The 17,856-nt window shown below is 53.8% G+C and overlaps 3 protein-coding genes across 3 annotated transcripts; 1 reads left to right on the top strand and 2 right to left on the bottom strand.

Annotated features, from left to right (window-relative positions):
• Positions 1–641: 641 nt before the first annotated feature.
• On the top strand, positions 642–2,271 carry CkaCkLH20_12399 (phosphoglycerate mutase; the record flags this gene model as incomplete). The annotated part of the gene is made up of 3 exons (XM_038895112.1): positions 642–696; positions 754–1,209; positions 1,262–2,271. The coding sequence occupies 3 exons, from the start codon at positions 642–644 to the stop codon at positions 2,269–2,271; spliced, it is 1,521 nt and encodes a 506-aa protein (XP_038739626.1).
• A 3,767-nt stretch (positions 2,272–6,038) lies between these two features.
• On the bottom strand, positions 6,039–8,416 carry CkaCkLH20_12398 (VTC domain-containing protein; the record flags this gene model as incomplete). Its single annotated transcript, XM_038895111.1, has 2 exons — positions 6,039–6,128; positions 6,176–8,416. The coding sequence occupies 2 exons, from the start codon at positions 8,414–8,416 to the stop codon at positions 6,039–6,041; spliced, it is 2,331 nt and encodes a 776-aa protein (XP_038739625.1).
• A 797-nt stretch (positions 8,417–9,213) lies between these two features.
• On the bottom strand, positions 9,214–16,746 carry CkaCkLH20_12397 (fggy-family carbohydrate kinase; the record flags this gene model as incomplete). The annotated part of the gene is made up of 8 exons (XM_038895110.1): positions 9,214–10,272; positions 10,323–10,895; positions 10,975–11,100; positions 14,595–14,795; positions 14,847–15,042; positions 15,092–15,954; positions 16,005–16,469; positions 16,579–16,746. 8 exons carry the CDS (start codon positions 16,744–16,746, stop codon positions 9,214–9,216), a joined length of 3,651 nt encoding a protein of 1,216 aa, XP_038739624.1.
• Positions 16,747–17,856: the final 1,110 nt, after the last annotated feature.

The following is a 17,856-nucleotide window of genomic DNA, read 5'->3' as shown; positions in this document are numbered from 1 at the left end:
GATGTACAGTGCAGTACGGAGTACCATTCCTTACCTTACCGCAGTACACTTGCATTTTAGTCTGTCGTACGTAGGTACTAAACCGAAATCGAAGACACCAGTGATCTAAAATAAAAATTAAGACTCAACCTCCCCCCAGACAGCACTCTTAAACGGTCACCCACACACTCCTTTCCCATCTTGTGACTCTTAGCTACTCCTTGCTACACCTTACGTATCTTGTACCTAAACTAAACTCATCTCATCTCAACTCCCCAAACCTGTTGGTTGACAAACGTCGACGCATTATTAACACAGGCACCATCCCTCTCGGGCCCGGCCTGTAAGGTTAAGGTTGGCATAAGGCGATACAAATACAACGGCAGCCCCTCCCAAGGTTTCCCTTTAATCCGACAAAGTCCTGCCCCGCCTCATTCCTCTCCTTACCTTACCTTACACTTCCCTCCCTGGTCAACAAGGTTCTCAACGCTACTGTCTTGCGACCTGACGTTGATTTTCGTCGCCGTCAACCTGTTCTTGAATAACACCCTTGCCTGCAACACCTTTCTTCGCCTCTTCATCACCGACGCATCCCTCCGTTTGACCGACTGCTGCACACAAATCACGACCTCGCCAAACGCCACCCGTACGGACAAGACATCATGGCCAAGCCGAGGCTCATTATTCTCATTAGACACGCCCAGTCCGAAGGCAACAGTATGTACTCCGCATCACGGCCTTTTCCGCCGGGTTGCTAACCGGATCCTGCCATAGAGAACCGCGACATTCACCAGACGATACCCGACCACCGTGTGAAGTTAACACAAGATGGCTGGCAACAAGCCTACGACGCCGGACGCCGCCTGCGCAAGTTGCTGCGCGCCGACGATACCCTACACTTCTTCACCTCTCCCTACCGCCGCACCCGCGAGACGACCGAGGGCATTCTCTCTACACTGACGTCGGACGAGGAGGACCCTTCGCCCTTCAAGCGTTCCAACATCAAAGTCTATGAGGAGCCCCGCCTCCGTGAACAGGATTTTGGCAACTTCCAGCCGTGCTCCGCCGAGATGGAACGCATGTGGCAAGAACGTGCCGATTATGGCCACTTTTTCTACCGCATCCCTAACGGCGAGAGTGCCGCAGACGCATACGACAGAGTTAGTGGCTTCAACGAGAGTCTGTGGCGCCAGTTTGGCGAAAACGACTTTGCCAGTGTTTGCGTGCTCGGTAAGTACACAGTTGGATACAGGCTCGTAGAAGAAATTAACCCTCGTTGTAGTCACCCACGGTCTCATGTCTCGCGTCTTTCTTATGAAGTGGTACCACTTCACTGTCGAGTATTTCGAAGACCTCCGCAACGTCAACCACTGCGAGTTCCTCCTCATGCGCAAGCAGGAAGAGAGCGGCAAATATATCCTCGAGAACAAACTCCGGACGTGGTCAGACCTCCGAAAGGAGCGGGCCCAACTCAAGGAGAAAGAGGAAAAGGAGAGGACCGAGGTGGAGGGAAATCAAGAGAAGTTGACAAAGGACGTGAAGACGTCTAGTCTACTGGAGCGCAGTAAGACCTTCATCGTGACGCGTCGCTGGGGTGGTTGTCCTAACGGATGCAACCACAAAAGCCACTACCAGAAACGCGAAGATCTAGAGGCCCTCCGCCTGAAGGATGAGACCGCCGCCAACGGTAACGGCGTTGCTAACGGCCACTCCCGCCACCAGTCACCGGCGCCCGGCCGTAGGCCGAAGCGAATCGAGCAAGGGTACAGCTCCGACGAGGACAACGATAACCGACCCCCACAGATCGACGTCAACCGATCCCGCCAAGAGGTCGTTTCGTCCCCGGATGGCACCCCGTCGTTCATATCTGCCGAAGACCGTCTCCGAAGCATGCTTTCGCCGCACCTCCACGTCGGCCGCGACTTTGGCGGTACCTACTCGGGACGTACGTCCATTGCAGGCAGCGACACCGACTCTTCAGAGGAGGACAGTCACAGACCACAGATTGCAGCTATTACGACGAAGATCAAGGTGGCCACTGTCACGAACGGCGACAGCAGTGGTGTGAATGGAAGTCGCAACGATGTCGTGAACGGGAACACCGACACGAACGGCAGCACAGCACCATTGAGCCAGCAAGACGAGCTACTAGAGAAAAACGGCATGCGGCAGGGAACGCGTGCGAACCGCCTCGGCGATACACACAGCAGCGACCTAGGTTCTGAGGCAGACGAAGACGATCTCGCCCGCGCCGAAAGAGAGGATAAAAGCATCAGGGGTAGTGTGTACTAGTCCAGAGTAAAGGTTTGGGTATAAGAACGACGGTCGGCATCGACTCTCGACGGTCTTTTCTTGGTTTGGCGCTCTTCCGGGATTGGGATTTGAGTGGGATGCGATTTCTCTCCTTCTGCTCACGAAAGAACATGCATAGGAATGGAGATAACGCACTAGACGGGGCATGGGTATGTTCGTCCTTGGTGCTCTTCCCTCGGCCTCTCGCCGGTGATATGAGGAGGATATACCTAGCATGCATGGCGCACATAGATAAAAGGCAGATACGTACGTGCCACAAAATTGAATGTTCAGCTGCATCCTTTTTCAGTGCCAGAAACGCATAAGGTGAGGATCATACAGAAACTTCCATGCGAAATGTACATGTCCGAGTTTGTACGACCAAATGCCAGTGATCAGCCCATACATATTTGACAGAAGCTCAGGTAGTGTCGTGTTACCGACAAGTACATGGCTAACTTGACATCCGCGGAAATTTCATAGATTTATTTGAGTTGACAATCGTCAGTCAATTGTATTGAGTATGTCAGGCTGATTAACCTCACCTTGCGCAGGGGGAAGGTCGATGACACCTAACAATTTCCTACATTTCGGGGGCACTCCCATCCCAACTCTTGTTCGAAAGCTGCTCCTTAATCAAGTCCGCGACTTACCAGGACTTTGAAATAAGGTCTGACCAAAACCCCGCGCCATAACTTGAGGCTGAGGACGGGCTCCTAGGCCAAACACGACGACGACGACGACGACGACGACGACGACGAATGATATCAACAGCACGTTCAAAGGCGATAATTATAACGATGACAAAGATAGGGTGCCGGCTTGCCCCGGGAAGAGGTGTAATTGAGCTTGTCCCTTAGGACATCGTCGGCATGGTGCCAGAGAAGAACAGCGACAGTTAGGAGATCAAGAGAAACGGGCCAAGCACCTTTGGCTTCGGGTTTTAGCATCGTACAGGAGCTTATCGAAACAACGTTCATACGTCTGATTCGTTCTTGACGAACTCGGTCGCCACCCCACGAGTGTTGGCCATATCGACTCTGTCATTTGTGTTCTTGAGGGATTCTGTGGGGTCAAAAGATAACCCAAGCCACCAGACATATTGAACAGTCTCTCGCCCTGGCTTTCGACGTTGTCTTTCATACAGATGGCTACCGGTAGGTGCCAAACGATGTTGTATACCTTAGCGATATTGTGACAGACGCTATGATATCACTTTGATGAGTTGACGACGGTGTATAAACTTCCCGTCGAAGATTGGTTTGCCATAGTCATTCTACCTGAGCAGATATTTAGCTAGAGGGTGGTGATTCGCTCTCTCAATTCGTCCCTATTTCGCCCCCGTGATGACGTCTTCGCTCGACGAAAACCAAGTAGTTTCGCGGTCAACAGATATCACCCAAAGCCCATAGGCGCTTTTAAACCTTCAAAAGTATATCTGAGCGGTCTTCCCATGTAAACCAAAGATACGATCAAGGACGAGAGAATTCGATGTTGGAAGCCTTACCCCGACGAGATATGTGGTGTTGTAGATGTCGCTTATGAGCTACTACGTTCCTTGGTTTCTCATAAAACAAAACGGTCATCGCCGCCGTACACGAGAACTTCGACATGTACAATAACTTGTCGACTTGTTTACAAGTTACCGGCTTTCCAACCGAGTTCTAAAAGAGGGGCTTAGTCAATATTCTCGGCAGTAATTGCAAGTTGCGGCCAAATCAGTGCGACAGCATCGCAAAATGATCATTGGGGGTTTCTGTTTTCACAAGTAGATAACGAGACCCAAGCACTACCAGACAATCATAATCTGTCTGTAAACGAGCTACATAATCATGCTCATGTCTGGGGCGAGCTGATAAAGCTCCAGAAAACACCAGCCTGATGTCAAATATTTCAGTTCGTTGTAGATCGATGATTTCAAGTCTGTCTGTTTAGCGCCGAGTGGTTACGTTCTCGATCTAGGTGAAAGAATCACCATCTCTTCCAATGATACTATTCGAGTATGTCATCAAGGCCAAATTTTGAATCTTGTCTCCCGGCGATACAAATAGAGCAACGTCACTCTTGTTGAGCCCCTTTGAAGCTTCTGAAGATACAGGTCGTTATCACAGAATTTGTTGAACTTGATAAACGGGACTTAATCGTCAATGACATCCGTCTTCTTCTACATCATGAGCAAGATTTTGGGAACGGAGTGATGACTTAACTGATGTCAGACGTGCTGCTGTGCCCAGAGGGGCCAGAGAATATGGATGGCATTCGCCAAGTGACCAGGCATATCATGCGGTCAAACGCACCCAAGGAGTTTTTGGGACCTAACAGAAGGCAGCTTTTGGAAAGGCTGTGTGATATGTCACATCTGTAAATATAGGCCAAAATCGTTGATGTCTTGACATAGGGTGACGCTAATTTCATACAACAATAACGAAAGCCCGGAAGATTCAACAGTGAAGAAGAGTTCAAGGCGAAACAGCTCTGCCATATCAAAGTAAAAGTCTTTGGTACTCGGGGGGATGAATGTGCAGTTCTCTATGGAAATACAGAATACATGTAGTCAGACCGGTATTCACGCTTAGAGAAATGAATCTGAGCAAGCCTGGAACTGTTCGAGACAGATAATGGCCGAGTGTCTTTTCATTTTGAGAGCTTTGCGTGTGTGTTTCCACCGATAGCTGAGCTAGACGAGTAAAAAAGACACGGGCCTGAGCCCGAAGACTCTCGAAAACTTCAAGACGATCCCACCAAGTGTCAAAATCTTTCAAGGATCGCGGCAGGCTTGATTCAGCTATGATTGTATGTTGAGAGCCGTTATATCATCACCACAGCAAGTCACACACTTCCTTTCTATCCATGAAGTCTTGTTCCAAAGAGACAAGAGTCTCTCTTCCATTCGTAACAATACGAGGACGGATTCGCAGTGAACGCCGCAAACAGGCAAAAAACAGAAGGTCATCATCTTACTTCGCCAATGGTTGAGGACAAGCACGGAATATCCCAGCGTGTTTCTCAACTAGAAACTCGAATCACAAGCAGTCAGATGAGGATATCATTGAAGTTTTCGACGAGATTATTAAGGTGGAAGAAAGTTGCCTACGGCCAACCAGAGAACTCTCATTGGCTTGCAACCCAGGGGGATTTACTGGATTAGGTGCATTTTGATTTGACATAGCTACCAGAGGGTGTCCCACGACTATATAGTATGATGGATTTCCTGGGTTGGCAGCGTTGGAACTTTATATCCACGATCGAGATGAGGAAGCGCAGAGGTGACATCTGAATGGCGCACAATTCGGTATAACGCCCACAAGACACGAGACATTCCCACGCCACGACTTACAGACCAATAAACCATGAACAAAGCCATATTCCTCTATCGTGTTACAAACTACTTCAAATCACCCAAGAACTTCTCTTTCGATCATTGATACAGCGCATGAACTGGAGCATATTGGAAGTGGATGCGGCTCATCGCCACGAGTAGAACGTCGCTCGAGCATCCAGCAACGGGCACTACCAATGAATGGAACGGCATTAGGAAAACATCGCTTACCGACAAAGAAGATGTATTTTTGATGCTCACGCTGTCCTGTCTTATACACGAATCACGACACGCTCGGCGTCCACCAACAGGTACCAATAACAATGCCGCAAAATCAAACTGAGCACCGCCCCAATGCAACGCATGCAAATCAACCACCAGAATATTATGCAAAAGCCCACATATCGAGACAGTCACACCCTGAAACCATCGCCAAGTCTGCTTCTTTTTAAATGAGTTCCTGGCGGATGGGCTCGCCAGTGACGTTGGTGACACCTAGGACCTTGTCGACGTCCAGCTTGTCGACCGCAGCTTGATACTGAGATGACGGTTAGTACCGATCAAGAGGGGTGTCGGGAGACTTACAGCAAATACAAAATTCAGAATCAGGGCAATCATTAACGCGACGCTGATGATCAAGGGTCCGACGAGGTTGTCAAAGTCCTTCCCGCTGCGGTCGATGATCATCGTCCTCCTCGTGTGCATCATCGTATAACCCCACACGCCGGCGAAAATTGCAATCAAAATGTAGGCGATACCCATCATCTCGGCAAGGGCATTCTCGCCCGCTGCTGTGTACAGAGACACGGCCAGAGCGCCCAGAAGGATGCAGATGTGCTGCCACTTGAGGAACGTGCGCTCGTTGGCCAGCCACACCTTGGGCTCGATCTTGAGCTCGCCCGAGTTCTTGAGCCATTGGGTCGGCTCAACGACACCCTCGGGCAGCTGCACCCGGCTTCTCTGGGCCCTCTTGGCCTTGGAATATTTCGAGAGCGAAAAGCCGGGGAGGACAGATGACAGGGTGCCGTAGCTGCGCTGTTGGCTGCCTTCGCCGCTCTGCTGGCCGGTAGTGTTGGCCTGCTGACTCTCAGCGGTGCCAGCCTGCCTGGAGCGCGCGCTCGCCTCTGCCGCCATACGGTTGGCGAGATGCGATGTGCCGGCCGGCGAACTCTTGGACACCTTGTAGGAACTAACTTTGTTGCCCAAGAAGCTGCCAACAGCCATTTCATCCTCAGCACGTTGCGCGCGACGCTGTTCTTCGGCTTCGAAAGCCTGCTGGGGATCCTTGCGGATGTCGCCCTCCAGGTCGCTCAGCCAGAAGGGCAGGCTGTTGACGTAGTCCTCGAACAGGGAGGCGACACCGTGGACGAACTTGGAGAAGCGGGGGGCGGGATGCACCAGGTGGGATGCCATGAGATCGGCGATCCACGCCGGACGCTTCCGATTGGGGTCCTCCTTCAGCTTAATCTCGAGAATGGCATGGGGGAAGCGGGAAACCTCGCTCTGGTTGATATCCTTGAACGGGTAGGTCAGGCCACGCCCGTCGATATCGATGCGGTGCCACTCTGCCGGGTCACGGCACGGCCGGTCGCGGTCCAGGGTGTCTTCGCGGATGAAGGCAACCTCAGTGTCGATGGAGATGCGCACACGATCGTCGGCAGGCTTCTGGAAGGCAGTGCGGGCGTAGTTGGCGCGCAGGACGGGCTGCAACTTGTTTTCCTGGACAAAGGACTGCAGGGTCTGGACGGTATTCTTGAAGTTCTCAATCTCCTCCGCCGGCTGCCCCTGACGTTCCATCTTCTGCACAGTCTTCTCCATCTTGTACGTGCCGTCGATGAACGGCTTGATATACTTGTCCTTGATGGAGAACTTGCGCTCCTCGCTCGAGCCCTGCTCCGCGACAATTTTCTGCTCAATGAACAGGTCAGGCTTCGAGCTCAATTGTCCGTACCACCGCACGCGCAGGGAAGAGGCCTCAGACTTGGGCTCCACTTTCTTTCCGTACAGGTCAAACTTGGGGCTGTCGAAATACAGCGAGGTAATGGTAGGATCGTTGGTGCCGTCGAGCTCCTTGGCTGACTGCTCGCTGTAGACAAGCGCGGGGAGTCGTCTCATAATGTACGTCTTCACCTCCAGCAGGTTGTCTGGGTGAACCCAGAATTTGTGAGCGGTGTACCTCTCGCCGTTGTGCGTTTCGCCCTGGCTCTCGAGATCCAGAGGCTGCTGGTCAGCGCCGCCCTCGTCGAGCTGCTGACGGATGGCGTAGTACATGATGGACAGCTTGTTGAGAAGCGGCGAGTAGCTCTGTTCCGAGTTGAAGGGCCGCTGCGACAGCCTCATCTGCATCATGGGCCGGACCTTGTAGCGGTCGCCGCGCTTGCGGTCGTGCTTCTTGACGATCTTCAGGAAGCCCGTATAGTTGATGTTGCTGTACTTCTTCAGTTCCGAGATATCGGTCGTGATCTTGTCGAGCTCCGCCTCGATGTCCCTGAGCTTCTGCGCCGTCGCGGCATCGGCTTTCTTGACGTTCTCGGGTCCATCCTGTTCATCTTCGCTGGGCGGCGGCGCCAGCTCCTTGAGCTTCTCGAACGCGGCGTCGATACGATCCTTCAGGCCGTTGAAAGTCTGCTCCTGGAATCGGGCAACCTTCTCGAGTTGGGTGTTGAAGATCTCTTCGCAAAAGCGGTTCTCGTCCTCCTCAGTCCACGCGACGTCGTCGTCATCGTACTTGTCCTCCCGCAGCAGGCTCTTGAGCTTCGCGTAGTCGATATACTTGTCCTTCCACGGCGCGTAAATGGCTTGCCGCAGCGTCTTTCCGAATCGCATGGTGGCTGACTGACCGCAGCGACGGGTGCTGGGTGTAAACTTTGGTACGAGTTGGAGCTAGTCGAGCTACGAAGGGTTCGGTCCCAGTCGATTTTCGTCGTTTCTCGTCGTTGTTCGAGGTCCGAAAAGCTTCCAGTACCGTCGCAGATGTGAACAGACGTGCCGCGATCAGCTAGAACGAGGTCGGTAACTCTAGCGATGGAAAATTTCGATCGAGACGTAGGTAGCGGAAATGGATGGAAAAACAAGCTTCAAGGTGATGTCGGCCGCCTTGGTCCGTGAGGTGGTTGCTGAAGCGCGGCCCCACACCAGTTGTCCCCGTCCCAGCGCCGCATTTCCACTGTCCCGCTACCCTAGCGCAAAGGCCATTGCCCTATCAGCTGCTGTAGTTACAGGCACGTGTGCTCGCTGCAGATGCGGACGTGCAGGAACGAAACCCCCCTCCAGTGGGGATGAACTTCATCGTTGCCCACCTCGCGCGAATCCGAGGACGCATGTGAGGTGGCTTGGCCCGCAAAGCACTACCCCTGCTTGTGGATTCGAGACTCAAACAGCGAGCACGAAGGACCGAGGCTCAGCAGGATTTGATTCGAGACGAGACGATACGCCTCTAAAATAAATATCTATCCGTTAATGAACGATCATTATCATTATATTGCAAAACTCCCCGTACAACCCTTTGTAGAGAATGACCGTTGACCTGTGAACCTAAACCAACAAGATGTACCCTTGAGCCGTCTAAACCGCAACATCTTTCGTTGGCCCTGTTCTTTTTCCCACCATTCATTAAACGCGAATCACTTCTTCAGCCACTGGTCAACAGCGGAATCAACCTGCTTTCTGTACTCCTGTTGTGTCTTGCATTGCTCAAGGAAGACCTTGTACTTGGCGTCGAAGAGGAGCTTCTCGCCCTTGAGGGTGCCGGGCTTGACGAGCCTGCCCGGCTTGCTCATACGATCCATAATGGACCACAAGTTCTCTGTCGTGCCGTCCTCGGATGCGGTGGCCGCCTTAGCACCGAGCATGGCGGCACCGTGGACGACGGCAGCGTTGACGTACCGGGGCACGAGGACGGGCATATCACAGATAGTAGCCATCAAGTCCATGAGCAGTGGGTTCTGGCACTGGCTACCGGACATGAAGATGGTGTTGAGAACGTGGCCGGCGTTGTTCATCGCCTCCACAATCTGACGCGTCTGCATGGCAATGAACTCCATTGTCGCATAGTACCACAACGCGAGGTTATCGGTGGTCTTGTCGCTGCTGAGACCGATGACAGCGCCCTTCATGTTAGGGTCGGCAACAGGCGAACGGTTGCCCCACAGATCGCCGTAGAAGAAGAAGTGGCGGCCAAGGTATGAGACGGAAGGGGCATTGGTCTTCTCCGCCATGTAATGGAGGTGAGCGTTCAGGAAGTCGTAGATGTTCTTCGACTCGGCCGTAGCAAGTGCCTGCGTCTCGACATAGGCGGGGTGGATGTCAAGAATGTGTCGGAGGAGCTCTCCAGTTGCGGACTGGCCGCCCTCGGCCATCCAGAACTCGGGCAACAACACGTCACGATACGGGCCCCAGACACCGGGCACGAAGACGGCTTCCCTAGACATCGCCAAGTGGCATGTCGATGTTCCAGCAACCGCCGCTAGTCTGTGGAAGGCCTGAGAAAGATCGTTCTTTGGGGCCTCCTCGTCCAGATGGTCGGGAGGAAGCTCGACCTTGGCTCCAACCGTACCGATCCAGCCGGCGTAGGCGTCGATCACACCGCCACCAACGGCAATGCCCTCTGGAAGTCCCAGCTCCCTAGCCGCCTTTTTAGAGAGCGTGCCGACAAGCTCTCCGGCGCTCAGGTACTTTCCGTTCTATGATACCGGTCAGTCATATGCCCCCAGTCAACAACAAGATAGCTCACCACCCCGTTCACGCCGCCCATGCGCTTGAAGTCATCCTTCACAAGGTCCTCGAGACCAATTGTCGTCAGAAAGTCCTCCTGCCACCCTTTGACGCTGCCATCGACACCCACAGGGACGTAGCCCTGTTTGCAGACGGTGCTGCAGAAGCTCCTCGTCTCATTGCCGGTGGCCATGTGTGTCAGAGCGTCCGCCAGATCGTAAAACTTGCAACGGTCGAAAAGCTCCTTGGGCATGTTGTTCTTGAGCCAGAGCACCTTGGGGATTTCCATCTCAATGCTCATTGTCCCACCGACGTACTTGAGCAGGTTGTGGTCCGTGGCGTTGATCTTCTCTGTTTCCTCGACGGGACGGTGGTCAAGCCACAGGATGACGTTGCGGTCGTTGCCGTCGGCATTGTCGAATTCGGGGCCGGTGACGGGGACAGGCTCGTCAGTGTCGTGGCTGAAGACGGCGAGGGAGCAGGTGGCATCAAAGCCGATGCCCTTGATTTTGGCTGGGTCGACGGATGAATCGATGAGAACCTTCTTGACACAAAGGCAAATGCACGCCCAGATGTCTGTCGTCGATTGTTCCTAGCGTTCGTTAGTCGGTTATCCGGAATTGAAGCCGTCGCAACGTGAGAGGAACACAGAAGCGGGCATTGAAACTTACATAGTATCCTGTCTCTGGCTGCCAAAGCTTGATGGTTTCAGTGGCCAGGGCCTTGATATCGCCAGTCTCGTCGATTATGCAAGCTCTGGCAGAGCCAGTGCCCACATCGATTCCAATGTAGTGGTCCTGCCGGTTGTGTCAGGTCAATGGCTTGGGTCTTGGTCGGCGAGGATGAGCAGCTCTCGCGATTTGTCGGCTGGACTTACGAGAAGTTGAGGAGGTCTGTGAGCGATGATGTTAGATACTCTGGTTCGTCACGAAGCTGTCGCAATCCTAGGAGCTAGGAAGCCGGCCCCTCCGGCCCAATTGTTTCGATGGAATAGGAAGAAAAAGGACTTACTCCATGGCAGGCAGGAATTCGCCCATTCACGCGGTTGCAATGTATGTTGGAAGACGAGACTCGCGCGCAAGTCTCTGTGGATCGGTTTGGAAATGAAAATACTGCTGCGTGAGAACAGGCAAGTTAGAGACACAGAGAGAGAGGGGGGCGGAGGTCTTTTGGACACCCACGGCTGCCGATCAACGGAAGGAGCGACGAAGAGCTCTCTTAAAAGGATACCTTACGGCGCCAATACCTCAACACGAGCTGGAGGGGCGACCGGACAGAGCTCACACCGTCATTGTCGAGACCTCCAAAGTTCTGATGACGGGGGTTGAGCTTGTGCTTGCGCCGTCCGCCCAGGACCTAGAACCCTTTTGCCCCTCCATCAAGTGGGGGTAAGGTACAAAAGCTACCCTGCTCGGTATAGGGTCCTGCTTGTACATGATGCAAGAGAAGGGTGACTAGAACCCCGTGGACAGCAGAAGACTACACTAGGTAGGGTAGGTACCGGGAAAATGAAAATGAAATAAAAATAAAATCAACAAAATACAGTTACCGGGATGGGTCCGCGGCCGGTGTCAGCTGCAGCTCCAAGCGCTATCTATCGGGGGCCGGCCAGGCTCACCCTCGCAACGGGGGCAGCGCCGACAGGATGGAGGGAAGGAACATCCACATGGATATGCGGGCACCTCCATCCCGCCGTACCGTCGGGTACGGGGTCTTGGGGTAAGGCAGGCAGCTTGAAGTACCTCAAGGTAAGATAATGTCACTGAGTACCTGATTGGGGTGAGTCCAGCCGCTTCCATTGTTGAGGCGGAAGACTCTCTCTCACCTGGCCCTCGTGGGTTCAATGGCAGCCCGCGCAACTGTGATATCTGGGAAAGTCCCTGGATGGCCAGCTCCCATCCCAATGCTGCATTACCCATTTCCATGCTCACAATGTCCGGGACACACGGCTCACCACCTCATCTGGGTGCTTGCAACACACTCGTACGCACGCACACAGCTTTCTTTACGTTCCCGGGAGGCAAAAATTACACACACACACACACACACACACGCGGAAGAAGGAAAAGCACAACCCCGCCATGGCTATGTTTCCCCACATGATTCCAGAAAGGGGTGTGAAGCAATGAACAGGCGGGCGACTGTGCACTTCAATGACCGCGAACTGGAGAAACGCTTCGCTGACGGTAGTTGTGTTAACCCAGTGGAAACAAAACTTGGAAGCTCCCTCCACATTTATGACATTAGCTCTGTTTTGTTCCAATCCTCAAGTTCCTCAGTTTTAATGTCTCCGGCCGCCACGCCGGTCAAGATTACCCAATTGCCACATAGCTAATACAGGGCACTTGTTTTCCCATACGGTACGATTCAAGCCGGCGGTAGTGGTAAACGGTACAAACGGATATGAATAAAACAGACGCGTGTTCCCGACGAGATAAGACAGGAGAAAAACACGATCTGCAAACGCTAGAGGTACGCTACGCCAGAGACAATCGACACCGAGCCGCGGGCAAAGAAAGAATGGCAAGACAATGGACAAGGGCAACTCCCTACCTCACCTTACAGAAACAGTGTAAGCTGATCATCGGGAAGCCCGAAAAGGTTGGTCCGGACGCCTTCCGCTGCCGCCGTTCCGTCCACAAGCTGCCCGGTAGAATCCTCTCTCAAAACCTTCCAGTGCTTTCGACGTCCTCCGGCCTGCCACCGACGTCGTCGCGGGTTGCTGAGTCTGTTTGTTCATCCAAGTTCAACCTGCCCACGCCGTCCTCCCCGGGTCCATCTTTTCCCCATTCTCTCCCGCCCCCATGCGACCCAATCGTTGCCCAACACTTTGCATCCCTGGACATGATCACAGCGTAACCCTCTTCCATCAGATGGGCTAGAATCGGTCCAAGGCTCATAGGACAACTTCCAGGACGTAAGACCGTGTTCTAGCCCGCCGAGACGGATGTAGCTCAGGCAATTGCCATGCAGACATCGGAGTGCCCAAAACTGCAGTCACGAAAAAAAAAAGAAGGAAAGTGAAAAAAAGGGTCGAATGCCTATGCAAGGATGCCCACAGAAGCGAGCTGCGTTCCCTTGCACCTCAACCCTAGCGCAGAGTCAAGACTGTGGGGAGTGGGACGTGGGATGCGCGACGACGGCGAATCCATGATCACAAGAGCTCGTGTGGAGAAGCACACAAACAAGAGAAGTCATAGTCGGAACTTCTTTTCCACGGCTTGCCATGTCGTAGGAGTCGGCCTTCGAGCCTGTTGGCATGTTCGTTTTGGAAATTCCGCATCACCATCACCAGGTATCAGAGAACGTTGCTTGCGTTGAGTCGTGGTTTGATTAATAAGTTCATGTGCTGTCCGACTCCCGAGACGCAGAGACAGACACATAGTCACGGAATGTAAAGTATGTCTTTCGTGCCATGTGAGCAATCAAACCCCTGATGCTCGCTGCGATGTGCTGCGCTGTCACCCGTCCGGTCCGGTGTTGCGGTGTGGCTTCTTGCTAAGCCCTTTTCCTCCGCTTGCCCCCTGCGTCGGCTCTTTGCACACATGGACTGCGCCGATGTGGCCTGGCCTGGCCTGGCCTTGCCAAGCACGTGAGTCGACCATGATACTGAGAAGCTCGGCCGCCGATCCCTCGCCCAGCTCCTCCGACAAACGGAGGAGCCTCACGATACACCACTACCAAGTTATCTTCCCAGGTTGGTGCCCGCGCCTCCGCTGTCCCGTGTGTGCCGATCCCCCCCAAGATCACCTCCCACCCAAGCCCCATGAAGGATCGTTTTTCCTTCTTCTTTCCTTTTGCATGCATTGGCGGCATATTGGCGTGACACGAGCTTTCTTACTTGCTCGTGCCACCCTCCAATCACTTGTTTCCTTACAGTCAGCGTCTGTTCCTTGGCACCTCAGAATGCCCCCCACCATTTGTCCTGTGTGTTGAAGACGCGGTTGTGGTGATTCCTATCGCTCTCCTAACCGACATGACGCTCTCACACGAAGCACCCGTCACCCCGTTCCTGAGGAGCATTCTCTAGTAATCGAGCTCAGTCTCCCATTTACGGTTGTCTACTTTGATTCTTCCTCTGAGAGAATTCAGATCATCCTGCTGTGAAAGTTAGCTCATGCTGGCGCCGGAAAAGGGTATTCCGTCAACCTACTTCGGCCTTCCGCTTGCGTCTCACAGGCTCGGGCGTACTCCTTGAGTATACCGGCGTGCTCTCTCGCGCCTGGCTCGCCTCCGCATGACAGCTGTAGTGATATGCCCGATTACCGACAAGTATAGTATCAAGCCATACCCACTCTTGTGCCGTATCAAGCCACTTATTCTCGAACTTTTCCTGGCAGATAGGACAGACGTGGTTGATCCGGCTTGATCCATCTGGGACGGGGATGTACTTGGGTTTGGCTTCCTTTTTTCCTCGGCCGGGACTAGATGAAGAATTGTCCGTGGACGGTGCGTGATCAATGTCGATGGCTTCTCGTGATTTAAGCCAGTCCTGTGTAGTGTTAGAATCTCGGGGACATGTGCTGCGGGCATGAGAGCTTACCTTGCTGTCGACGTACCAGCTTCGGTGCTGACCTCGCTTTTCTGCTTCCGCTAGCCGTTGATGGGCTTTGAAATGCCAGTCCATGTGTGCCATCTTCTTCTTTCGGCCCTCCTCGTTGGTCTTGAACCGCCTGCCGCATTGTGTGCATTGAGGCCCTAGCTGCTCAAACAGCGTGGAAATCAAGTGTGGTTGATATCTGCGAAGAGTCAGTACACAACGCGCTCCCCTGCAGCTGGCAAACTTACTGTTGCTTCAAAGCCGTGGCATCAAGTTGGTTCGCGTTTGGTAGAGGAGGCCGCGGCATGCCAGCCAACAGCTGAGCAATGTTGGGAGGCAGCAGACCGGGTGGCAGCATCGGCATTCCTGGAGGCGGCACAGGGGCCGGGGGTGGTGGCGCCAGTACGGGGGCCGATGCTGGCTGCGGCACTGGTGTAGGCGTTGCATTCGCAGCTCCTGAGAGCAGTCCTGCTTGCCGCAGGCTTGCGAGCAAAGACATCGGGTCTGCGGCCGGCGGAGCGCTGGGCTGCCGTTGCGGCTCGGCCCTCTGTGGAGGAGGTGACCGGATAGCCATGTTCGGAAACGGCGGCGGCGGCGTCGGTGTCGGCGCCTGGGGTGTAGCTGACTGCCGGGAAAGCAGAGAAGCAAGTGCACCTTGGCCGAACAGAGCATCAAGCGTTACTCCCGCTGATTGCTGGGGAGGTCCAGACGATACTACAGGCGCCGCAGCGGGCGGTGGATGATGGGGAACAGGTGTAGCAGCAGGGGCAGAGCCCTGGGCCGCGAACGGCCGCACTTTTACAGCAAGATCGGCTACTTGATTCTTTATGAGGACCAGTTGGTCCTGGGGCAAATTCTGGTGCTGAAGCAAGCTCTGCACATCCAACAACGCCTTAAGTCTTTGTTGAATACTATGATCATGTGGGTTCTGCGCAAACTCCAACTTCGACGCATCGATCAACTTCTGGATATCTTGACCCAGAGAATCTTTGCTTATCCCACCAGCCGGAGGAGGGCCCGCAAGCCCAGCCGCATGTGGCATTTGTGGAGGCGGTTGATAAGGACCAGGGGCTGCCGAGGGCGGCTGCGCGCTGTAGGACGCTGGAGGAGGCTGTGGTACTTGTTAGTATAAGGTGAAGACATCGCCAGCGGGTGACATACTGCATAGGGCACCATCTGCGGGTGGTGTGGAAGCGGCGCGCTCGGAGGTCGGCTTCCGTTCGGTTGTTGCATAGGCGGCGGCTGAGCGTACGGTCCTGGCTGGTTGGACCCAGGACGTACACCTGGCGGCGTGGGCGTTTCGCGATACGGCGCGCCGGGACGACCGCGGCCTCGACCCTGCTGAGCCTGAAGAGCCGATGTGCGAGCTTTCATCAGAGCGCTCTCGATGGGCTGCGTAACCTCCGGGGCGAAGACCGGACGCTTGTCCAGAGATCCAGGGACCGGCTCCTTCCACGTACGGAGCATCTCGTCCATCTTGCGGCGTACTTGACCGTCGACCGCGGCGTACGCTTCCATAAATGTCTGATATAGCTTCGCGCCGAAGAAAAGTGTGTACGGAGTGCCAACATTTTTGACGATCGAATCGAGGACATAGAGAGCCGGGAGCTTCTTGTGTGCCGGAGCCTGCCAAGAAATCACAGTTAGATACCTTTCAGTAAAAGACGATGGAGCATGGCTTCTGCCATGGCTGCTTGCGAGGGTGTTGACGGCAGCTATGGAAGTCTTGACCTACCTTCAAAATGTGATCTTGCAGAACTTCAGATATAACCTGGGCGTGCTCTGTCTGTTCTCTTGCAATCATTGTCAGATTGCTGATTTCGAAGCGCACGTTGGTAGTCAGGTCTTCAAGTGCCTGGCGGTAGTCTTCTGCCACTTCGGTGGCGGACGCTTCGTATGACATTGTTGCGAGATCTTCTTGGTGACGACTTTGAAATTTTGGTTTTGTCAAGAGCACGCGAGTGATGGCGAGCGAAAACTGCAGAAAAGCGAAGTGGCGACGGAAGGAGCCAAGCCGTCCTCAACCCTTCACCGTATGCACTGGGAAGCACAAGAAAACCACCCTTATTGTATGGGAGCGAAGACCTCCGTTTTGATGAAGAAGACAACGCAGGTAACCTAAACTGGGAGGGCCGAGGTGCAGATTCCAACTCTCGCGTCCAGGCCTCCTCCTGCTCAAATCCTCCGCACCAAGCCAACCAGATTCCAAGGCAGATGGCGAGATCACCGCTGTAGCATCATCCGTCAGGAGCTATCGCATCCGTCCAGAGTATGCAATGAGGCCTCTTGTGATGTGAACGTAGGGAGAACGTCGCGACAACTGCGGAGCGACGGTCTTTGGCAGCTGATTGATCACGAGGAGATTGAAGCGACGACAATAACGTCAAGGGCAGTCAGATATTATTTCGCGGCGAAAAAAAATACTGCGTCGGCAGCAATCGAAGTGTCGTCTGGATGGTCGTCTTGGTGTTGAGGTTTGCCCGGGTTGACAGCAGAGGGTAGGATGAGGTTGACGTCGTCCCAAGCAAAGGGCTGAGGCGGAAAGCGATTGCGCAGGAGCAGCCAAAAACCCAGCCCAAGACGGGTCCGCCCGAGCTCACGTGCTTCTAAGCACGGGCCACATCTTGCAGGGCTTATCTCTTATCTCTTGAACTCTTCACTTGATTTCTACACCAACCATATAAAGACAATTTTACCAGCTGGCTAAGGTAGTCTCGTGAGCAGGCGACCTCACAATAAATGATTCATTCTGATCTGAGTCATGTTGTCTTTATGTCCCAGAATCGGGCTTCCCCGGCTCTGACTGAGTCACAACGATGCTAGCTGATTATTAGCTGTGCATCATCGTTTCTGAGGCGGCTTGCCGAAATTCTACTGACTGGAGCTCGAGGCAGCTGGTAATAAGATAGATCAGCTCACGATGAGAGTTCCACAACGAATGGCAACCGGCTTCTGGTTCAGGCGGGTTGATGGCATTGGCACCATAGCGCTTCGGCTGAGAAAAAGGCCCGTA

Source organism: Colletotrichum karsti, assembly GCF_011947395.1.
Source record: "Colletotrichum karsti strain CkLH20 chromosome Unknown Scaffold58, whole genome shotgun sequence".
Lineage (NCBI taxonomy): Eukaryota > Fungi > Ascomycota > Sordariomycetes > Glomerellales > Glomerellaceae > Colletotrichum > Colletotrichum karsti.
Note: the sequence above shows the minus strand (reverse complement) of the source record. Positions and strands in the feature narration are given on the sequence as shown.